Below are 25,059 nucleotides of genomic sequence, written 5' to 3' on the forward strand. Positions count from 1 at the left end.
ATTTTTAAAAAACAAAAGCAAACAAAAAATTCGTTCCCAAAATGAAAACAAACCTGCGCAAAATGTATCGATCCGAACGGTAAGCTGTCCAGTAGCGAACTGGGGGTTTGTTTTGTCCCTTACAGTGCGCAGCCCCTAGTTCTCACACACTTAAATATATTTTGTATGTATTATGTATTCGATGTCAACTTGAATATTTCGATTTTTTTTAATATCGATAATTGAAAACTTGGCAATTAATTATCACTAATATTATTAAAACAACAACAACAAATGTGAATCTTGATAATGCCTTACAACAGCAAAATATTTAATATATTTTTTGAAGCATGTACTTCGTGCAATAATGGTGTATGGCTGGTGATCAGGCAGAGGTGACCTCAAACTAAGGATAATGGGTGTGAGGAGGTGGAGAGTGAAGTCCCGGAAAGGGAGCAATGGCAAAAGATAAAGGTGGGAGGCCTTGGTCCTTACAAAGACCGTTGAGCCATACAAGAAAAAGAAGTATAATTGATTTTTTCTAGGGCCTTAAATTGATATAATTGTACAAAGAATTTTTAACCCGATAGGTAAATTTATATAAAATAATTTGCAAAAAAATCACTTAAGAAGTGAAGTTATGACTGGAAATTTAAAGTTTATTTATGTTAGAAAACAAAGAAGACTTTGTTAAGGTTTGATTTAATAAAATAGGTCCTTATGTAGGATAAGTTTTGAACTTCCGTTTTGCCCAGAGTAGCCAGAAGACATTGTTATCACAGTTAATTGTCTTTGAAATTGAAAATAGGAAGAGGTTTTTCCTTCATAAATTGCGTATAGTTCGCCATTCTTCTGTGCTTTGAGTGTAGAAATTCAGCTTTAAGAATGCCATCTAGTGATGACGTTCTGAAAGTGGACTTCTCTGGGTGGAAACAATAAACGCGAAGATTATCGTCACTGGGAGAAGCCCGATTGTCTGGCAGTTGATTAACTGCTATTGAATGGATTAGATTATAGTCATGCGAACAGTTTGCCTATTCACTCCTATCGACCATGTCATAGGCTACCTTTTTAGACGCTTACGTAGGTACTATGAAAGACATAAGTGGACCATTCAATGAGACCTCATATTTTTCAGTGGCAAGGCCAATACGAGTAATTGAATGTGCTGATCGAGGTATAATTAGGTCAGATTCAATGCTTATCGTTACGTCGACGAGATCTTAAATTTTGATACAATTGTTGATTGGTGGCAACACAAAACGTCTATTTTCCCTTATTGAATTCTCCTAGACTTATTAAATATTCTTTTTCGGGAAAGTGCCTTAAATAACAAAGTGAAGCTATTTTATGCGTAGGAGGTAATCAATGTTATGAGAAAAAAAAAAGTGTTTTTTTTCAAGTGAATCAATATATTTTTATCAGAAATTTGTCTTTAGTTACCATGCTGATAACAGTACTAGTTTGAGACATAAAAAGGTGCTTTTTTACCATCACGGATAGGTTCGAAATCAATAACAGTTAATTAAATTCTTTTAAATTCATTGTTTTTTATCATTTCATTAAAGATCAAAGATTTTCATTTATCCTACTCTTAATTAATTTTCACATTTACACGTATAACATGTAGGTGCAGAAAAAAAAAACTCAAATAGATTTAATTGTGCAGTAAATTTCTGTATCGATTTGCAGTCAAGAATCCATCGTTCAATAATCAGTATCGCCATTAATGAATATTTTAATATTCGAAGGAATTCTTTTCATTGAAAAATGAATTGACATTGAAATAAATATATTTTTGTTGTTTACTTTTACTTCCTTCTGGGAAAGGAGGTGTTTTTACATCGTGACCAATTTTCGACGTTCCATTTTTAACGAAATTGTGTTTCTGGCCTCGAGAATGTGTATAACTACCTAATAGTTGTCTCTCAAAGTACTTTTTACATGTTTAAACTTCGTTTTCAGAAATCGACCTAGTGAAGTTTGTTCAGTTATAATTCAGACTTTTAGAAAAGAAAATAAACCTTCTCATCAATCGAGAAGTACTCTCCATCTCCATTGTCTTGTCACACACTTGAACACATTTCATCCACTTGTAAATAATACAGTACCCTACTTTTGATAGCCATTGCGAGTCTCGAACGATAACCCAACCTTAAGTTTTATAAAAATCTTAACTAGTCAGACTTTCAAATTAATATTTTTCTTCCTCTAAAGGACTAGCATAAAAAAAAAGAAGAAAATAGTCCAGCATTAAAAGCAACATATTTAATTTTAATCTCAAAAAGCTGATTAAGAAGATATTGAGTGGGTTTGTGTGTGTAGGATTGACGAAAATATTTCAAAACAAATCTAAAGAAAACTTGAATCTGAATAACACTCATGTACAGAACAGTTTGTTTTTGAAAAACTGCAGAAAACTAAAAAAACAAAAACATGTTCAGGAAATTCACCCATCCGGGCACTCCACTTACTTTAAACTTGATAATTTAGAGACTCCTCTAATTCTTACGCTTCAAGTGCTTTTTAAAAGGCCTATTTCGACACCGTAATAGAGATAGTTTTTATGGAAAACAATATAGAATAACTATTTCTATAACTTTTCGATGGCCAAGGTGCAGTTAACAAGACTTTCCTCATGTTGGTAAAAGTGGCAAGTTTTACCTTTACCACACACAATTGTGCTAGCAGAGTAATGCTCTTTACAGCTTCCATTATATTTAATGAATAGTTAATTAGTACATTTATTATTAAAGGTTTATTGTAGGAGTTTATTAGTTCAGCATATTAGAATTAGTTAATCAATGAAAAAGCCCCTTCCGCCTGAAGGAAGATACTTTACAATTTCTATGTTAAAAAATTAAAAAGAGAAACTAAGTTATATCTTACAACACTAAAGGAAGAGAACGATTGTAGAGGGCTGTTCTAAGCGACTGGATGTCCTTTACCTGCCAATATAAATACTATTCTTGCATCTGATGATGGCAACATTTACACAAAACTCTTTGAGTTCATAAAAAAACAACAGGATATCTCTGTAAAAATTCAAAATACTAAAGAAGCTTCGAAAGAAGAATTTAAATGGCTGATTTTCTAAGCTCAAGAGGCCAATAACAAGGAAATCAAAAAGTTGTATCTAAAAACAAACATAAAAATGAAATGAAAAAACTAAAAAATTATTTTATTTTTATGGGGTGTGAATAGCAAGAACAGACTCAAGTGTAAAATATCCAGATACTTTTTATATTCTGCATATATTACAAATTCAAATTTTTGTACAAACGATTAGTTTGTGTTAGAATAATGGTTGTTGTGATCATAGTGGAAGTTTTTAGGCCTTGTTCTGCCTCCAATTGGCTTTATCATACCACAACAATACTAAAAATGATACTTGTAATTTCATTAAAATTAATCCAATTTCACTAGTTAACAGATTACAATTTACAGCCACAAATGGCGATGAAGTGTAGACGTGTAAAACAAAGCATGTACGTGAAACATTTAGTGGTGATTGAGCGTACAGCTCCGCGTTACGCTACAGCCCCTTTGAGACTTAGTAATTTCAACCTACTATTTCCCTTCGCAAGTGCAGTTTATTATCCCGAATTGATCCAAACCTATTCCAGCGGTTGCTATAAAGTTATCCTGAATTAATTGATTGTGAACACCTTAGTTGTTAAAACATTAACAACTAAGGTGTTCACAATCAATTTAGTAATAATTAAATTCAACAGCATTTAGTAATAATAATAAAAAAAGAATGAAGTTTTTCAATTAAAACAAAAACTGTGCGAACTCTTATACCACAACTTTCATAAACAATTGAATAAAGAAAGAACTTTATTCAATTTAATACAGTTTTGATCATTCGATTTCCATCAAATTGGGTACTGCATTTTCTTATTTTTTTTTTTTAAATGATTTAAGGCGCGTCAACATCTAAGGTTATTGGCGCCCGGAGCTTTTTTCCAGTGCACTGCCGGCCTCCGGACAGTGTTCTTTCGTTACAGACAACACTGTCCATCACCGGACAGTGAGGTGTAAGAAGCTCCTAGGAAGAGAAAATCTAAGGGTCAGCAGCTGGATTCGAACCCGAGACCTCCGCGTGGGTGTCCAGTACGCTAACCGCATAGCTAATCCCTTCCATATTTTCTTATTTAATTGCTGTTTATAGAATAAAGATAATGAGTCTACAAATTACACGCAAATGACTTGGCTGAGAAGTTTTACTTTCTCATAGAACTACTTTAAGAAGCATTTTCCTGCGAAAAAGTTTCAAATAAAGATGATAGATCTTCATGTGAGCATTAAAATAAATCGTTGGGGCCGTTTTTGAAAAAAAAAAACCAACAAATTCAATAATCGAATAATTAAAATAACAATGGCGGTCTGGGAAACCTATTGCGGTCCTACATTAACACCGGTTTTAAATTCCACTACTTTCTGAAAACTCAAAATTTAAAATATACACAATGGAAAAACCAACTCTTACCAGTTAGTAAGTTGAAATTAGGAATCAAATTTTTATAATATTTATTGATTTTTTTTTTTCTTGGTGTCCAAATTGAAGACAGACCATTGTGATTGGCTTTTGAAAACCATCTTTCTGTCGGATGTTAGGTCCTGCCAATAATATTCCTCGGGATAGAAATATACAGTCAGTCACCTTTGATCATCCATTTTTAAGCTAGGATCTCAGTTCACCTTAGTTCATTAAGATTACTTAGACTTAAGGAGTGTTAAGGAAGTCAGTTTTGTGTGTTTATTGGGATGCCAGCTAGAACGTGACAATCGCCGACAAAGCGGCTAAACCACTACCCTTACAGGCATTAGTGAAGGATTCTTCTCCCACGATGTTTAAATTACTTCAGTTGCAAGCATAATTAGTGAGTTGCCAGTATATATTTTTATAAAACAAAATATCACTAGACTTTGAAGTGTAATGAGACTGTTTTAAAACTGCAAGAAAAGTTTCTCTGAATATAATGAATAATGAAACAACTATTTTCAGTGGGGAGTTGAAATAAACCAGAACAGAAAAGTGCAAAGAACACAAAATCTTTACAAAATGCTTTACAAAATTCTTTCGGTATCCAGTCCGAAGTCATGACTACCCAGTCACTATCCAGTGGGGGCATCAAGAAGAAAAAATTAAGAATTCTCACCAAATCTTTTGATGTACACCTGTTGTTTTTCTTCTTCTTCTTCTTCTTCTTTTATTGTTTCTTGTGACGTCCTCAACCTACAAGTCCTCCATTTAATCCTACTTTATTCTTGTTCTTCAGTTGTACAATCACCAATTGCCTTCCTTCCACTTCCTTTTCTACAATCTCCAGCGGTAATCTTCCATCTACCGTCCTTTTCACTGGGAAAATCACAAGTGTAAATCCTGACAAGTGGAAGATATTGAGAGACTATTCAATGCTGTCACTGTCTCTTAATTTCTACTCCCACTAAACTGACGCCAAGAGTGTACTGAAACACTGAACGATTTGTCCGATGGACGGTAGTCACCACTTGGTGAGATTAAAGCTCGGATTTCCGATCTAAAACAAAAAAAAAAATCAATATTGAAAATTATACAGTCACTGAAGCGACATTCTTTTTGGTCATTCAGTCAGATAGACTTTGTAAGGGAATCCTTCAAGATTTCAAGACATACAAGGCGACGTCTTAATCAACCCTTATACAACTGTCCTACCGGACAGTTTTAATTTCTGGACTATATTACAATAATTTTTTTTATTTTTTATTTAAAGCTTAAAATAGATAGTCTATCTTAACACAAATACCTTTATTATTCAGGGGAAACTATTTTTTTTCGTTTATAAGTGGAGTCGGAGAGAGAGTCATAATAAATGTCCACTCTAGATATTTTTCTTTTTTCTTACATTGCCAGATTGTTAACCAACGTCTATTTAACTAGTAACTCACGAAAAAGTTAATCACATTCTTTGGAAATTAATAGTCTGCTTCCGTTAAATTCGTCGCAATTTTAAGTATTGAAAGTATTATTTAAGTATTAAGTATTGAAATGGTCTTTATTTTCGAAAACTATCTATTAGCTGTAGTAGTGGGTGCTGTTTGAGTATTTCCCAGGAACCTAATTTATGCTGAAAGATTGCAGTTCATTTTAACTGAATGTTTTTAATAAAATTTATTTCTCTGGTTTGTTCTTTTCAGCCCAGATTTTTTGAATTAATGGAATTGTTTAATATTACTTTTTTTAACTTATCTCTTTTTCGTTTTTGTTCTTTTCTGATTTGATCTACAAATATTATGCAGATGCTAAGCGCCACGTTATCCGAGCGGTTAGTGGTGGCGGAGCTAGGATTTATTGTACTGGGTTACATTTCCGGAGTAGGCCTTGCATTTTATTTAATGTGAAATTTTTTTTAGTAAAATACGTTTGCTGGTCGCCTCCGTCGACAACACTTAACTTGGTAGCTCTGGACGTAAAGCCCTTCTGAAAAAATACTGGCATTACTTTTATTATTTTTTTTACTCATTGCACAGGTGCTGAGACCATTAATTTCTCGGAAATGGCACTATAGCCAGTCCCAATTCTTTCCTAAAAGTGCACTTATATGAATTTTACTTGGAAAATGTTATAAAAAAAAAATATTTATATATATACTATAATTACTACACCGAATTATGTTATTCAAAAAAATCTTTTGAGATTTTTCAAGAAAAAAATTAAAAATCGATTCAGTGAAGAAATTAACATAAATTGCAATTTTCTTAATAGCTACTATATGTAAAATGGTAGTGGCGAAGATTGCATTAGATTGATTGAAAAGTGGTTGGTGAAAAGCTATTATTTTAGTGCTGTTAAAACCAAGACGATTTCAACTGCCTAGAAACGAAGTAAAGCTACTTTTGAATAAGTTAATTTGAATGTTGACAAATTAATGATGGAGTAAAATGTAGTATCTAGTCCGTAAAAATTGAACTAGCTCAAACATACGATTTAGCTCAAGACGTTTACAATTTTAATAAATAGATTATCTTTCTCATCCATTTAATAAATAGATAATCCCGAAGTATGTTTCTTACCACCTTTATTATTGCTTTAAACTATTACTCCTCATCTACGAGATACCTATTTGGTATTTGAGATCTGCTAAACGTTACAACAGTTTAAGATTGGTAAGATTGCTGATTCTCTTAAAAATAATAATTTATGATTTTAAAAACATAACTTTTGAAAGACATGCTTGACAACATATAAATTTTTATGCAGCTAAGCATACTCATACTTCTAAGCAAAAGGTCTTATCAATGATTCTGTTCCTGTAAAGAACATATATTATCATTTATTATTTTTTGATTTTTTTTTTTAAATTTACTGCTGCTTTATTTAAACTTAAGCTTGAGGAAGTTAGAACATAACTTCATGAGTAGAACCAGAAGGGTCTGCGCATTCTCTTAATTTTCTTTAATTCTGAACAGTTACGAAATTTTACCCACGTTCAGAGATTGATTCACACGAAATTTGAAAATTCTCTAAACGAAATTGTGCACCAATCTCTGAACGTGGGTAAAAATCTGAAACCCAATATAATTAAAGAAACCTTCTTTTACGGATTAACAGTCTAGTTCTTAGATAAATCCGTTTTTTCCCTCCCAACTTATAGATTTCAGCTTTATATTCAACAATTAATGAGATCAGTAAATTATTTTTGAAAAATAAATAAAATATATATTAACTTAAACTGATCCTTAGTGAGAAAAATGGATATATTTTTATATCTACAGGAGTACTGCTATATCAGTGCATTTTTCAGTAACATTTATCTTTATTGTCTGCGAATATAATCGTTTTATTTTCATGTAGCTTTCTACTACTGTCACACTTCTTGCAATAAACTTTTATCCCAGATGTACCGTACAATGCAATTATTTTCATCTGAGAAATATCTTTCACGATTTCATCATTGTTTTCACAAATGTGAAACATTGCAAACAACTAACAATTATCTATTCTATGTTCATGTAATAATAAATGAACATTGGGTACATTTAGCCTGAATCTCTTAGTAACAACGTGGCCGCTAAACTGCGCTACCTTTCAAAATCAATACCCTGGTCCCGCATTGCACATACACAGCCTCCGTGGCCATTTTCACTGCCGCTTATCTATCTGTATTTAAGAACAGTCTCACTTTCTCCAGTAAAGATTCATATCGTACAAGAGTTACATAGATCACTCAATCACTTCAAATCACTTACCTACATTATACACAGACTTCTGCTGTTTGAGAGATAAAAACATACCTAATTTTGTTAAAATTATAATTTTTCGCCAAACTTTTAAGTTTTCAAGATTTAAATTCTTTACCTTTCAATCTCTGCAGTATTCTCTCTTTCTTATCCCTTATCTCTATCTTATTAATTTCAGTTTAACAAATCCCCTTTTCTTTGTAGTTATTATTAAAAAATGTAAACTTTTGAAACTTAATTAAGCACCTATTTTTTTAAATTTTTGCTGTTTAAAATATCAAATTCAAATGAATGTCTATGATTACAATGTCTATTTTCATAAGGGAGGGCTTTACGTCCAATTAAAAAACTAGACGTGAGCGGAGACGAATAATAAGCATCTTTACTATAATAAATTATAAAAAAAAAAAAAAAAAAAATAGAATACAGAGTCAAGAACTGGAATCGAACCAGTACCGCAATAAATCTAAACTTAAAGAAAATTTATTTGTTTATAGGTAACATGTTACAAAGGAGTTGGGTCTTATTTTAAACACTTTTGAAATTAAAGAAAAGTTATACTAGAAACGAAACAAAAACTAGAACCTACTATCCAAAAATTAGAGGGAGGAAAAAACAGAAATAACGCATGAAAAAAAGCATCATTCTTACACTGTAACATTTCATCTCAATTTAATTATCCCTTCTGCCAAAAACTTTACTATTGAGGCGTCTAAAAAAAAAAACTTATGATTTTGTGTCATCTAAACGATACTGCAGATCGTTTACATTTTTTAAATGAGCATTATAAGAGTAAATTTATGATCAGGGCATGACCGGTCGGCTCGAAAACCAGCTCACTCTTCTCGTATGTATCCTTCTAACTCATTTTCGAGTCTACTTTGAAGTGTTCAGCTATATAACCCACTTTCACTACTGTTATCCTAATCACTCTATAATTAACCAAATCTTTTCTAGACCTCTCTTGAATATTAGGGTTATGTACCCTTTCTTCAATTCTTCATTATTTTTCGTAATGGTGCACCATGTTGGTCACAAGTTAGTGTAGTGAAAAGTGGTGTTAATTGCTCACATTAGGTAACAGGTGATTGCAGTAAGATATTGTGTGGTAATGAAAGAAAAAGAAGTCTTATTGCACATTATGAGATGCCAAGTCGGTTAAATGATGTACAGTTCGGAGAAAACATGAATGTTTATTGCTATTATCATTGATTTTATCCGTAAATACTTGCATTGAGCTGAGAAATGTTAAAGTTTAAGGCTTGATGGTGCCCCTTGATTGTGCTTATTTCTATCCTGATACGTTCGAACATTCATAACTGAGTACAATCGTTAACAGATAATTGTAAGCTGAAAATGGTATCATTAAAAATTTCCAATCAAACACGTAAGAAAAAAATTAAATATTTATTTCGTTACAGCTTGACTGTTTTCAGTGTTTAACAAAAAAATTAAATTTTTCTTTTACATTCTCTTCCTTTTCATGAAACCTGGAAGCCTAAAGAAATCTAGGTAAGCAACTTAAGGACGAAGACAAAAATGAAGAAAGAGATACATTATTTGCCGCAAGATGCAAGATGATTTTATTTGTTGAGATTTGAAATACTACATGATTTGTCGATGTTTACAGTACTACTTTGTTTGATATTTGTTTGGTTATTAATATTTAATAAACTATATTTATTCCTAAAATATCTGTTTCGATCTAAATTTAACAACAAGTTACGAATGGCTGCAGACCCCATAGCTGCTTCCATACTTTCAAGCGCAAGAAACATTGATTTAATTGATTCAGTCAAGTCGGATTTAAAAATTAATAAATTATCGTACAGAAATTTTGGAGATTTCTTAATAAGCTTTGCAAAAACTTCACAGGACTCAAATATTTTTTTAAAGCATGTTATAACCTGAAACAAAATATGTATTTTTAATTTTACCTACTAATCACTAGAATTAGAAAAAATATTAAAGAAAAATTGCAAATTCTGAATGCAAAAATAAAAATCCACTTCTTCCAATTAAGCTATTCAGAATAGATTTAAACAATTCAGAATAGTCAAATGCATTTATTACACAGACTTTGCAATCACTTAAGAAATTAATTAATTTCAAGAAAAAAAAAAAAAAAAAAAAAACCTTACTTCATCATTTGTCAAAAAAAGATGATTAATGATATTATTTTGAAATATTAATAATCCTTTTTGAAGCTCTGTGTAAGTATCAGTACTTTCTATTGTTAAAGTAAATACATTGATTTCTGTAGCAATCACATCTGTGAAACAGTAATTTTGCAGATTTCCTATTAATGCTAATAACTGATTCCTTATCTCCACAGCCAGCATCTTTAACCTGTTTAAAAAAAACAATCAAGCTTACACATTCAACGCTTCTCTATCGTAAAATTGTCACCAGCCTGAGGATTAAAGAAAAATACGATTGGACTAAATTTATAACACTGTTTATTTGATTATGAAACTCGAAGTGTGTGTTGTTTTTTTTTACACCGGACTTTGAGAGTTTTAAATAATATCTTCATGATTTTATTTGTATCAAAAGACATCCAAACCTTTCATACATAATGAAATTTTCATTAATATAAATGATTTTAGGGAATATTGAGGTGCGGTCCTCACCATCAGCAATTAACAACGGTCGAAAACCAAAACTATCATTAATATAAATATTCATTATCGATCATAGTTTTTGGTGACCGAATCATTGATCCAAAAAGAAGAAAATTTAATGCCAATTTCAGTCATAATTTTCTAATTTTTGCCAAGCTTTCGACCTAGGTTCATCTTCAGGGCTTATGTTTGTAGACAAAAAAAAAGTATTATTTACATTTTTAACATCAAAGGTTGGTGTGTCTTTGGTTCTGACTGTTTAGGTACCTAGATCGAAAGCTTAGTAAAAAATAATAAAAAAATTAAGACAAACAATGTTTGCTTTTGGATAACTGTTCAAATATAAATTGTAATTGTTATAGGCGCCACGGTAGCCGAGCGGTTAGAGGCGAGACCTGAAAAGCTATTATGCATTGTGGTACTGGGTTCGATTCCCGGTCTTGGCTTTGGATTTTATTTAATGATTAAATGAGAAATAGTAAAGTACGTTAGCTAGTCGCCTCCAGCCACGACACCAAGTAAATGGTAGTTGGACGTTAAGCCCCGCCTGAAAAAATAGGCGATTACTTTACTCTTTTTTTTAAATTGTAACTGTTATATTTTTTCACTGAGGATGCAGGCTATAGCTTAAAAACTAATGCTGTTAGAAAAAGAAAAATATCTTCCTCTGACTTTGCCACTCTAATTTCGTAATAATAGATCTCTGACAAGCGATGTTAACCTGATGGTTACCCAAACACCAGGGCTATTAGACGCCGTTGTCTTGTTCACATTACCATTACCGTTGGCATTTTTTTCGTCTGCCCCTGGGGTCAGTTATGTTTCTAGATTGTATCATTAGATGTTTACAGGCGAAGCTTAACAAAAACACCGTAAAATGTCCTGATCCTCTTAAGACCTCATTATCGGTCAATAACTTAACACTTGAATTTAAAAACATCTATAAAGAAAAATTTATTATCAAGGAAATGAAAGAAACCTTAAATTGAATTATTCTGCTGACTAATTTTGAACAAACCTAACCATCAGGTTTCGTTTTAACACCTTAACTTTCTTCACTTGCACTGACAACTAATAGCATTTTTAAGAGAAAGTTGAAATAATTTTAGTTCAAGATAGTATTCTGGTAAAACCGCAAATTCAAAAAATTTGAAATTGGAATCCTCACCTAATATTATTATAGTGATTAACATCCATCCATACAGAATGAATATCCACTTGAGCCTTTTTAAGACGCAATAGAAATCTAAATATGGTATTATAATTATCCATAACATGAGGTGAAAAGAGATAGAGCAAAGGCCATTTAATTTTGCTAACAATCTGCACATTTTCAATTACATCTGAAAATATACCATTTATTAGAAAAGAGACTTACAAGATCTTTATTTACTTACAAGATTATATAAAAAAAATATACCTCCTGAGTGCATAGAGCCTGATGGTAAAACAAATTCAATATTTCCTATCAACTCAGTATTGTCTGTTAAATAAACGCTGTACATGGCTGTTGCTAAGGCTTTGTTTAGTACTAAAAAAATAAAATAAAAAAAATAATATAACTGGGAAACTGGTTAAATCAAGAGAATACAAATTCACAATTGGTTAAAATCTATTGAATACAACAAAAGTGAAAAGTGTTGAAATTGATAACTGAAAAACTCTGAATCATTATAAAAGATTATCTAAATAAGAAAAGTTTTTGTAGCTGATTAAAGTACAGTAAATTTTTGGGGAAAAAGTGGTAAAATACATTCATTTATTTAATGTGGCAAGTCTGAAAGTAACAAATAAAAATTATATCAAAAAAGTCGCATTACTTCTCCTTGTTCCTTTAGATACTTGTGATTTCAATTCATTCATTGCATTCATAAGAAATTCCTGAAATAGTTCTCCTCTAGCTAGCAAATAAATATCTCTCATTTGCAGCAATTGGCTACGTACATTACCTACATCATTAACTAATTTTCGCACTTCCTAAAAACAAATAATAATCAACAAAACATTAAATTTAATAGCTCAGTAGATAAAAGGCGTAATCCTTAGTATAATAGTTTTTTAAAAAGTCAATACCATTGCTACTATTACTATTTAAGTGTCATATACTCTATAATACACATCATAGATAATTCAAAAGCCAGAAACAACCATAATATTTTCTGGTAAAAGATTACAAAAAGCTATAGTAGTTAAGTTGGTATTAAACAAATTAAGTGTAAATTGATGTTACCTACTTTATTAACTGAAGACCATATTTCATTAAGCTTGATATCCATTGTAGAAAAACTAAAGGATTCTTTATTACAAATATTGTGCAGAGCACCCAGGATATAATCGTCATCATAACATTGCGTAATTCTTGAGGTATCAACTAAAAATTTTAAAAATGAGGATTCATGACGATCATATTTTCAAGTATTTCTTAAAAAAAGGCTGGCTTACTGCCATCTAATTAATAAAAAAATAATGAAAATAGCGGAAGCCCTTACATTATTAACACAGTTTGCCAACAAAAATAAAATTTAGATATTATATATTGGTCTCGAACTGGAGTCATCCCTGACGCAAGCTCATACTAACAGCTACCATTCTATACTAGCCCAAAATAATTTATAACTTTATATTTTATTTAATTAAAATAACCTAACGACAAGATAAGGGAAGTTTTGAGATTAGAAAATAACTAACACTGAATGTCTCTTCTCTATCTGTGATTGTCAGCATTTAGTATTCATGGTTAAAAACATGCCTCAATATTAATGCTAGAAATGCTGTAAGATTAGTACCTGACATGAAACTATTTAGCGATTTAACTTCTGATTCATTGTAAATTCCAAAAATAGTTAACAATTGCATTAGAAAAGGAAATGATTCTTTTAACGATAAGAGTTTTTGCAAATATTTTCGGTAGAGACCTTTTCACACGTCAAAATGTTCTTTAAGAAGTAAATTGACGAATGAGAAGACTTTTTAAGAATAACCAATGATATATGTTTTTTCCTGTTATAAAAACTGATTAAATAGTCAATCAGCAGGAATAAAATCAATAAAATATTTCGCAAGAGCAGAAGAGAGTAAACAAAATAAAACGTTAATGCTCAGTCACTGCAATTTCAATCAAATTTAAGTGAAATTGAAACAAATAATGTGCTTTAAATCAACTAACCCGTTCTAAAAGTATCCTTAACTTGAGAGATAGTAAGACATTCCCCTATAAACAAAAGTTTTGAAGCTAATGTCTTGGGTATACAATCGGGCAGTAATTCATAATCAATTATAAACGTGGGCATTTCTTTCGCCTGAAACGAGATAAATTGAATTAGGTTGCATCGGACGCAATGTTAGTTAATTTAAATTTAAAAAAAAAAAAAAAAAAGTAAAGAAATTGGAATGAATTCACTTACAGACCCTTCCTGAGAACTACTGCTTTTTGAACAGGAGCGAATGGACGTTTTTGAAACTTCTTCTCGTACTTCTTCATCGTAAACACGTTTAATAAAAAATTCCTCATAAGGATCATAAAGATCTGATTTGAGTATCCAAAACTGAACTTGCAAGAAAAATGGTTGTAAACAATTTCCTTCTACCCTGAAATAATCCGCCATAACAAAAAGTAACAAATCTTTGTTACTAAGAAGTCACCTTGTGATAGATAATAATTTTTACATAATATTTAAGTTGAGTAAATGCAGCGGCATGTGTTGTATTATCAATTTTTGTTTAATCTTGCAACTTAGGATAAGAATAAAAATTAACGAATTATTTGGAACCCAATAATGCAAAATGAGTGCCGTGAACTCTTTAAATTATGATTTCTAACCTGCTTTTAATAAAGGAACATTATTATTTTGCACTTTATTTATAAACAAAAAGATTAAAGGCGGCTCTGCAACAATTTAATTAGTTTTTATTTCCTCCATCATGAGCCTTTTTGGGCACTTCTTCATCCAATATCCCAACTAAGTGGCTCTCCCATCTGAGCCTGCCAAGTTTAACCGTTTCAACGATGTCTGCTTCCTGGAAAAGATGCTGTAATTCCTTATTCTTTCTTATGTTCCAAATCGTGCTCTCGGAATAGGCTGTGGAATTCTTTTCAAAGACTTGTAGCATCTTATTTTAACATTACCCAAGCCTCAGTCCCATTCGTAAACACCGGCCGAATTAATGTTTTATAGAGGGTAACTTTTGTCCCCTTGAAATTAATTTGCTACTAATTTGCCTATTCAGTCAAAAGTATCTTCTATTTTCCAGCATTACCCTTCGTTTAATTTCCCGAGATACATCGTTATTCCTGGTGAATACAAAGTACCGATATATAAAAGAGTCCACTTTCTCAACCTTATATACTCCTAATTCTATGATAGAAGGATAGGTTTAAATCCTAAAATTTAAAAACAAAACAAAAGACGAGCAAATACAAATTATGATTTACATTGTATACTAGCTCAGGCTTTACAATTACATTTAATTGAAAACTAAATATGGCCATAGGAACCAAAATATAACTAATTTGTTTTTCAAATAATATTCAATAGCCTAAATAAAATGGTATAAAATTAACCTTTAAGATTTAATTATAATGTATCAATTTTTTATAATAAAGATGTTTTATAAACGTAGGAACTGTTTATAGTTCTAAGTAGTTGAAACTAATCAAACAACAGCAATATTCCACTTTCCGTTTGTAAATAAATTACAGGTTTTTCTTAATACCTTTCTTTCCCAGATTCCTCCAGACTTTTTTTTCTCATTACTTCAAATTTTTAGAAAGTTCTTCCCAATGCTGCTTTGCACTATATGAGCACATATTCCGCGAAAGCTAAATGCTGAGTTAACGATTAAATTTAGAGTCCCCAGGTTAAACCAATCAGCCTCACTAACTTCACTGTTATCTCTACAGTTCTTATATCCGCTAATTCTTCCTTTCGGTCAGTACTGTCGTAGGCTTGTTCTCAACAATTAAGTACACTAACTTTATAATTGTCAGCTCTTTTCTGAAATTTGATTATAAGAGAATATATGATCGGCAGTGAGTCTTCTAGATTCAGATTCGCAAACCTTTTCACTATTATAGATTTAAAATGAAATTTAAGGTTAAACTTTGTACACTATAATGCTAAAAGTTTTTTACATACCTCTTAAATGCATTTTCAATGGAACTTTCTCCACAAAGTGAATATTTGTGACAGATGTCAAACAAATTACATCCTTTAATTTTATCACGTTCAATCTGTAAAAGGAAACAGATAATTAAGTACTTTATTAATCCATCAAATAACTCTCTTTAATTTCTCTGTATCATAAACCCTGCCTTTTTTGTTTAATCAGACCAAACATGTGAAATAATAAAATAGCACGTGCCATATTATATATTGCATTGTTTAAGTTAAGTTCCGAGATTGCGCTTAAAACAGATGAACTCTTCTTCTGAGATTTTTTAATCCTAACTTTATTCATTATTCACATAGTTTTCTGTGACAATAATCTCCTATACGAAGCCTTCCTTTGAAGAGGTTAAGCAGTTTCACATGATATTGAGTCCATATTCTTTGAATAAATTCGAGCCAAATTTAACAGATTACTTAATAAGCTAAAATTAAACATAAAATAATAATACACATTTAACTACCATTTAGAAGTTCTTCATTTTTATTTTTTTCACAAAAACCGTTTCAGACAAAAAATATCAATGTTTCGCGGTTTATTGCACCAATTTTTCACAAATAACTGACTAAAAAAATATTCAAATTGATTAGACGTACTTGCTGAATGGCTTCTACAAATGCTTCAAGTATCACTGATAGTGGTTCTAGTGATATTAATAAAGAAAGAAGAGTAAGTTCTGAATTATTCAATAAATCCCTTTCTATCTCAACTACATCATCGTAGAAATCATTGAGCACTTCTTCAATTCCAGTAGAGAATGCAGAAATGTATAATCCATTAGAATTTGCATAAGTTCCATCTAAAAATGAAAATATTGATCATATTTTTAAATTTTAAAGAACCCTATTTAATAAAAAAACTTTTTAACATTGAAATAAATCATTGCAGATCTTAGTTCAAATGGAAATACTCAAAATGTACAAAACAAACATTAAAAATCAAGTCCTATCAATCGGAAATCCTTACTGGAAGAACATTTAAGCAAACGTTTGCATTTGCTTAGTCAATTTCATTAAAAATATGGGCCATTGAGTTGATATTGCTTAATTATTCATTAATTAATTATTAGTTCAAGCCACTGCAAGTTGTCGGCCATCGATCTAAATAAATTGGAATGAAGGCTTATTCCACGGAAATGTGTGAGAAATATCCTCACTGAGAGAGCTAGGCATGGTGGTATGCACCCTCATTGTACAATACAAAGAAGAGAGAGCTGATAAATGACTGAACATCAAAATAAAGCGGCAGAAATGACTGTGTGCAAATGAAATAGTACAGAGCACCTATTATTAAAAGTGCTTATGGTTTTACAGGGTGTTTAAATGCTAGAAAAACCATAAGTCACTACATTTTTCATGTTCTTCAGATTGTCCACTGTTAACTGGGACGGCATCTTAAAAGAGACAGTTAAAAAAAAAACAGTTTTATCTAGCAATCTTTCCATACTTTTAAAAATGTACAAATTCATACTAATTTTTTCTCTTACCTTCTGCACTGTCGCGATTACACAACCTCACACGTGTCATAAAATTATTAACTTCCTTGTATTTTTCACATAAAGCAATCAGTTTGTCCTCGAATGCACGAATTGGAGAAGGAGCCGTTCTTCCATAGCCCTGCAAAGAAACAACTCTTTATTAAATTTAAATTTTATAATGTAATTTAAAAACTCACGTTTTTATAATACTTTTTTTTTATTTGTTTCGACTAACTTTTGTAAGAACTTTTCGTCAGGTTTTATAATTAATCCATAATGTAATCCATGGATGGTAATCCATAAATCAAGTTGTGTTAAGGTCGCTCTTGGATTTCAAGTCATGAACAATGTACATATGTACAATTATAATATGTACAATGCATCCGTGGCAAAATTTTCAGCACACAACACAACTACTTATACAATATTTCACTTCTGCTAATGTTTTGCCCACAGGCATTTATTTTTATGTCCCATTGAAAATTCACATTTGTTATTATAAGTTTATTTCAGTACCTCGGAGGTATACAACACTTAGTCCATATTTTTAAAATTTACTTTTTTTTATGTTTCTAATACAATTTTTTTTTTTTTTATTACTCAACCATCAGTTATGGTGCATCTTTGTTACTTATTATCCTCCAAAGATTTATGTAAAATAACTTCCGTGGGCTTATAAGTAAGAAAAAACGCGAAAAAATCTTTCACTTGCTCTCCTGTAAAAAATTTAAAATGTGACATAGTGTTGTGTACCTCCGAGGTACTGATAGATTCCCGGGTGTAAAGCATTCCAAATTACAGAAAATCATTCGTGTAACATCTATCATGCCACAGTATCATGGCCAAGTACTTCGAAATTCTTCACAAAGAGAACCTCTACCTACAGTAACCTATTCACGCCAAGTATTCCAGACCGTCAAAACTTTCCTGACTAAAGCTTCCATCTCAAGGGACTGATGATAACTAACTACACCTAAAGAAATTCGAGCTATCATCCGCTCCAGAAGAAATAAAACTTCATCAGGCTTAGATGGAATTTCAAACATCCTCCTTAAAAATCTTTCTCTTAAAGGTATAGTTAATCTCTATAACCTCTTAAATAAAATGCTGATCTTCAGCTACTTTTCTGTCAACCACCTAAACTCTGCTTCATCATACTCCTATTCTATCGCAGCAGGCGTTCAACAAGGTTCTATCCAGTTCATCACTTACAGAAATCCTCTCCCCAATCCTCCTCATGTCAACCTTGCCTCGTAAGCTGATGACGAGGCTTTATACTCGCATCTTGAAGAATCGATACCATCACCCACAGACTTAATCTTGCAATAGACAGACTACCTGAATACTGCACTAAGTGGAAAATTAAAATTAACCATGGCAGACATTTTTTTAACCGGCAAATTGAACATAATTTTCCGAACCCGTGGTCTAAGAGACCAAGTACCTAGGCTTAACTTTGGACAGCAAACTCACTTTCACTACACACACTTCACGACGAAGTGAACTCAGGTAAACTGACTACTCGACTACTATTTCCTTTACTCTCACGTGACTCGAAAATGTGCCCAACAAACTCTTCCTTTACAAAACGATCATTAGACCGATGTTACTCTACGCCTGATCCGCCTGGAGACTGACTTGTAGAAGTAACATCAAACTTCAGACAACACAGAACAAATTTCTCAGACTCTCCTCGACACACTAAAATTGACTCACTCCACGAGACTACATCCATGATCCCCGTTCACTCCCATGCTCAAAATCGTCTGCTGAATTTCCTTTCCACCCTAGATTGTCATCCTATCCACTCTCCCGCGACTAGCCGCCAACGATCCTTAATTCCCTACAGGGACACAAAAGGCTCAAACACTTACTTCTCCAACTTTCTGTACTAGCTGCAGGTTTTTCCTTTCTTTTTCCATGCATTCTTTATCCTTTACATCTCAAGCTTTCCCCATACTATTGTTATGAAGGTTATAATTTATTGTTCATTAGCACTGCATGGATTTATTTATTGTACATACTTACAATAAAAATTATTTACCTATGTCCATCATCTATAAGTAACCATAAAGCTTAAAGAGCAAAAAAATAAAATCCATTAAACAATTACGATCGGGCCTCCGGCAGTTTTACACCACCAGTCTTAGTATTGGCTATGCATAAGCAATAAAAACAAAAGTGACATTACCCATGAATGAGTCGAATTTCCAGATTCTTTCACTTGAGCGAAAATTGCCCAAAGATATTCGTAAAAAGACATGCTAGTTTTTTAATTTAAATTGACTTAAAACTCTCACTTTGAAACATCAAGCATTCTCTAATGTTTATAACACGCAAGAGGTAACAAACAATATTTATATGTAACTTCTGTTAACAAACTTAATTGCGGTAAAAATACTAGAACATCCAGTAATCAGACGAATTCTCAGAATAAAAACACTCTAATGAAAATTTAAAAACTTTTAGGCATAAGAAAAAATCAGATAATTTTCGTTAAATTCAAATTAGGGAGGGAAATCTACTAGTACTGTCATATCACATCCAACCAGATGGTGCTGCTTGGATACTCATAAAGCAGGAACAAACCCGCCAGATTTAAACTTGAAACTAAGCCAGTGTAACAAGCATGACTTTATAATTCGCTTTTGGTATATCTTTTTATTCCTTGATAAGTGCTTCTAATCACTTTTGATCAACGTAACAATTAAATGCAAGGGAATACAATTACTTCTGTACATCGGAACTAGACATATAGATGCTATATTACGGACTCCAAAAAAGAAGTAAACTCTGCTCTACATTAGGTACACCTAAAATCCAAGTCCACTATAAAGTTTTAGCAAAATGTTGCAAATAAAAATGGTAGTATGTGAAATTACCATCATCAAATTAGTTAAATCATTTCAAGTAAAGTCCAAAAGCAGCAAATATTGAATAAAGTCAGGCGCCACGGTAGCCGAGCGGGTTAAGAGGTGAGACCTGCAAAGCTAATATGCATTGTGGTACTGGGTTCGATTCCCGGTCTTGGCCTTGGATTTTATTTAGTGGAAATAGAGAATTGATTTAATATTGTTAAATGAGAAAATAGTAAAGTACGTCTGCTAGTCGCCTCCGTCCACGAGTAAATGGTAGTTGGACGTTAAGCCCCGCCTGAAAAAATAGGCGATAACTTTACTTTACTATTGAATAAAATCGCATTTCTGTTTATCTGATATCTTACTCAAATTTGAGATTCTAACTCACTAAACATTTATAATTTTATTAAATTGCGAAAATTGTTCTTTAGAGAGAAACTTAAGCAAGAACTTGATTTACAAGCAGGAAAACCATATCCTCTTTTTCGTTGATTTCATTTGTTGCAGCGCGCGATTTTTGTAATTCGGACTGGTTTCGGACATTCGCCTGTCATCAATTTGTTTGAAGCAGATAACAACAAGGACAAGTTAGCGACTTTTTTTTGTTGGAAAAGAACAGGAAGTAAAAAATAGGTCTCTACTATGGTACCTCTTGTTACACTTTTTTGACAATCCAACTTACCTACTAGGCAGCTTTAATTATATATGCGATGGAGTATTTTGTTCTGAAATGGCACATAAGAGTGGGTGCTTAAATAAGTTTTAGAGCCGTCAAATAACGTTAATTCTTTAATAAATTGAAAATTTCACTTTATTCAATTTTCAGGTAGTGGCAAATGTTTCAGTAATTGTAAAGTACGAAATTATTTAAATTTTAGAGTAACTTCTAAAAATAAAAAAATTTAGGGGACATTTCTGTCCTGTCTGTATGATTTAGAGTTTGGAGGAGAACACACGAGTAAAAGCTTGAAGACACGAGAAGTGCCTTCCTGTGCCGAACTGTCGGGTCTTCTCAAAGGCGGCAGAAGTAGTTAGTGCCGTTTCATCTTCTTTCTGTCAAATATAAACAGGCTATCCTTGACAGGCTCTTGGTATACATTGTTTACTCAGTCTGTAGTGGCTCTTCAACAGACGATCGTCTGAATGGCGTCCCGGCCTTCCTGGACTAATGACTTAAAATAACGACTAAAATATGATTTCTTTACGGAAAATAGATCCTGAATTCACTTTTATTGAAGATGATGTGCATAAGTAGCCGATTTCCGAAAGAGTTTAAGAAACTGAGGATGATTTAGAAAGAAAATCTTTAAACAAACTAACTGTTTCCTAGCATGGATAGGGGCAATAATAATACATTTAATTTATTGTAAACATTTTTTTAACAAATCAAAATTTAAACTACTATTTATGATACAGAAAAAATATGGAACCATGCATGTCCAAGCTTCTAATCACTCTAGAAGTCCGCTCATTTTGTTTTAGATTCTTAAAATAGGTTACTGGAAATGTTTTAATGTAATCTATAAATTGAATAATCATTGAATTGAAATTATGGATAAGTAAAACTTTTTTCTTAGTATATGAAGTCAAACAAATGCAGTAAATCACATACGTATGTATGTGGTAAAACAAAGTTCTATTTGTAAAATCTAATTCTTTAGGACACAGAAATCTGTATCATTTTGTAGTAATGAATACTGTAACAGTACTGCTAAAGGTTCTACTAGAAAAAAGACGAATTACTAAAAAAAAATTAAAACAATTCTTTATTATCTAATTTGTCCGCTTTTTCGATACAATTTGTACATAAAAACATTATTTTACACAAACACTAGAATTAATGTGAGTCAATTTAATATCGAATTTCCACGCACAACTTTCACATTTTCACAACGTAGTATCCTTTATACACAATTTTAAATATATTTTAAATGTTAAATATACAAAATTAAAGTGGTAAAGTGCGAGGATGGTAAAGTAAATTAAAATTTATTTTTAAGATGTTTGTTGATTAACTAACAAACCCAGTTTCTCTTGATTGGGTTTAGAATTGACTGAAAGTCCATGGCACAACTATAACATTGAAAAGGTAGAAAATAAAATAACTTTTTTAATTAGAAAATAATTAAATATCTAAATTCAAAGAATACTTACTTCATCTATAGATAATTCCCTTGTCAATTCAGTTACGTCGTCGGAATTATCATATAATGGGTTTGTTATTTCCACATTTTCATACATTCGACGATGGGAAAAAGATTTTCTCCTAGAAAATTTTAAGGATGTCTTTCAATAATATATTAGTTTCTTTGGAGAAAAACAAATTTGCTTTATTATTATTTTTAAGGTCACTATCAGTCAGAATGTAACTAGTCTACTTATTTTACATTATGAAATTTCTGATGGTCTAAATTAAGTTCATTTTATTTTCATCAAGTATGTGGATAATGTGCATATTAGATTATACACAAGAATGTTGTGTTCTATGTTCACCGAATGAAGAAAGAATTTTAGTCACATGAAAAACTTGTAAAGAAATGTGGATTGCTTCACTATATTTTAAGAAGATATTCTTTTTAAATCAAGGCCAAATTTACAACTCCCATTTGAAAGAGATTATTGTAAATACCACAAACTCCATCGGAAAGATATGTTTTAGCTAAATTTCACGAACATTTTATATTCAGCTGTTAATCAGATGTATTGAACGTACATAACTTGAGTCAAGCTGAGATACCATCTCCGCTTTTATGAGTTTAGTTAGTCCGCCGATATGCACTATTTCAGCTTTTAGGGTTCAAAATTGAGTAAGTATTAGTAAACATGAAGTTAGAATGGCCACCAACTTCAATATTGATTTAACTTATTATTAATCTCGCCGTTTAATTATTGGGGCAGGTATTGGTCTAATGGTAAAGAGCGTGGCTTTGTGAGTGGGAGATCCCCAGCTCGAATCCCGCGTATGACTACTTTTGATTTGTTAGAAAAAATTATTTATAGTAAAGTATGAGTTTCCCGCCCCCGTCCATGACACCTAATTGGTAGTTGGGCGTTAAGCTCCGCCTGAAAAAATAGGCAATTACTTTAATTATTGCTAATTCAATGTACCCTCACAAAGATGAACCTAAATATATAAGAAGGAACAAAAAATAGATGACTGACTTCTTAAGAAAATCCTTACTAACAACCAAGGTATGGAAACATGGAACTTCGTAGATCTACAGGGTTAAAAAACGAACAGCCATTGAGGAATCTGAAGAGGAGGAGAGGAGAGGAGAAACCAACAGAAGAAATGGCAACGAGGAAAAAAGAACTTGCCTTGTCAGAATAAAGATGGGCAAATCAGCAAGACATGACGGTATCAATCCGGAAATGGTTAAGTTCATGGGAGTATAGGTTCTTTTGAGTGTACTTAATCTAGTATGAATCAGAAAGCTATGCCTCTCGAGAGCGGGTAGTCATTATTATGGTGTCAATCTTCAATAAAGGAGAGTAATACAATAATTATACCTGTTTCGTATCCTGTAGCAGTAATAGTAAAGTCCCAGAACTGAAGACATGACAGTAATTAACACAAACGTTATTATATGCACTAGAACACTTCCATCATCTTTAAGTTTTGATTCACTTTCTGAGATCTGGTCTGCTTGTTTTTCACAGTTTATACCAGAAAAGCCTTCTTTACACCTTAAAAGAAGAAAATAAAAAGTTCAATAGCCATTTTTATTTATAAAGCAAACATTTGTAATAATTTAAGGTTTTTAAATCTTTTTAGTAGGGTGTATGTCTTAAAAACGGTATGATTGTGTAACCATCATCAGCTGTAAGTTATGGAGAGGTGATATGTAAGAGAAGTATGCTCCATGAGGAGACAACCACAGACAGACAAATAAATCCATACTCAAAAATTTGGCCTATAGAGGAAGATGAACTTTCAAGTTTAATTTAGGTTATGCAAGGATTTTATCAGTCTATTTTGGTCACCACATATTTCGTTAGAAAATTTATCAACGACTCGATTAATCATTAAAATCTTTAATTATGATGAACGAATGATGAATATTTATTAACTTACAGACATGTAATATTGCTATGTTCATCTAATGAGCAGGAAACATAATTTACTCCACAAGCAGTCCTACAATCTGCTTTATCGCAACGTTCTCCAGTATAACCTGCAGGGCAAGCGCAATGCCTTGTACCAGGTAACAATGCGCACACTCCACCATTCAGACAGTAACCAGAACATGGATTTGGACTAGGTGCTGGAAGTTCACATTCCGTACCTGACCAAGCGTCACCGCATCTGAAAAAAACAAACAATTATTATGCACAATAATCAAAAGTAAAGTTGAATAGAATTTATTTCGAAGTGGGACATTATATGTTTACGTTTTTTTTAAGAGCTCTAAGAAATTTTTAGATGTTTCGCCGCTAATATTTTTTATAATATAAATTTTTATTTATCAAATTGAATAGCAAGGGTAACAAGTGACTCGGCCTTAAACTTTGTCTGCTGCCTGGTTTAATTGGTTTTTAGCTTTTCAATTGAGTGACGGGCAATTCCATTCAATTTGAATGAAAAGTGCTAAAGCATTGAAACAATGACTATGAAAATAATTCCAATTTCGAATTCCCTTTACAGAAATTAAGACGATTATTAATTTATTACGTTGAACTTTTGTATAAAGATCCGTTTTGATATTTTCTTTTCATTAGATATTACTTC

The 25,059-nt window shown here is 31.9% G+C and overlaps 3 protein-coding genes across 3 annotated transcripts in view; all 3 read right to left on the minus strand.

The window, feature by feature from the left end:
* The window catches only part of Cbp53E (Calbindin 53E), a 62,326-nt gene extending 62,127 nt beyond the window's left edge, over window positions 1–199 (minus strand). The window contains exon 1 of the mRNA XM_074132253.1: window positions 54–199. The gene's annotated coding sequence lies outside the window, so the exon portion shown is untranslated. The remainder of the gene's footprint in view (window positions 1–53) is intronic.
* Window positions 200–9,593: 9,394 nt separating this feature from the next.
* Grip75 (gamma-tubulin complex component 4) lies at window positions 9,594–19,859 on the minus strand. Its single transcript, XM_074132255.1, has 12 exons — window positions 19,664–19,859; window positions 17,482–17,611; window positions 16,592–16,794; window positions 15,965–16,059; window positions 14,234–14,417; window positions 13,996–14,128; window positions 13,064–13,200; window positions 12,650–12,806; window positions 12,250–12,360; window positions 11,998–12,172; window positions 10,347–10,554; window positions 9,594–10,112 (listed from the first exon to the last, which is right to left on the minus strand). The coding sequence occupies exons 1-12, from the start codon at window positions 19,733–19,735 to the stop codon at window positions 9,789–9,791; spliced, it is 1,929 nt and encodes a 642-aa protein (XP_073988356.1). The 5' UTR covers window positions 19,736–19,859; the 3' UTR covers window positions 9,594–9,788.
* A 2,210-nt stretch (window positions 19,860–22,069) lies between these two features.
* LRP1 (LDL receptor protein 1) overlaps window positions 22,070–25,059 on the minus strand; it is a 66,897-nt gene continuing 63,907 nt past the window's right edge. Inside the window, exons 79-82 of the mRNA XM_074131866.1 lie at window positions 24,406–24,636; window positions 23,841–24,017; window positions 22,485–22,596; window positions 22,070–22,403 (exon numbers count right to left, since the gene is read on the minus strand). Of these exons, the coding sequence (XP_073987967.1) occupies window positions 22,326–22,403; window positions 22,485–22,596; window positions 23,841–24,017; window positions 24,406–24,636 (598 nt within the window). The 3' untranslated portion in view covers window positions 22,070–22,325. The remainder of the gene's footprint in view (window positions 22,404–22,484; window positions 22,597–23,840; window positions 24,018–24,405; window positions 24,637–25,059) is intronic.

The sequence above is a fragment of the Rhodnius prolixus genome, unplaced genomic scaffold, assembly GCF_049639745.1.
Source record: "Rhodnius prolixus isolate KJV_2025 unplaced genomic scaffold, Rpr scaffold_4, whole genome shotgun sequence".
Taxonomy (NCBI): domain Eukaryota; kingdom Metazoa; phylum Arthropoda; class Insecta; order Hemiptera; family Reduviidae; genus Rhodnius; species Rhodnius prolixus.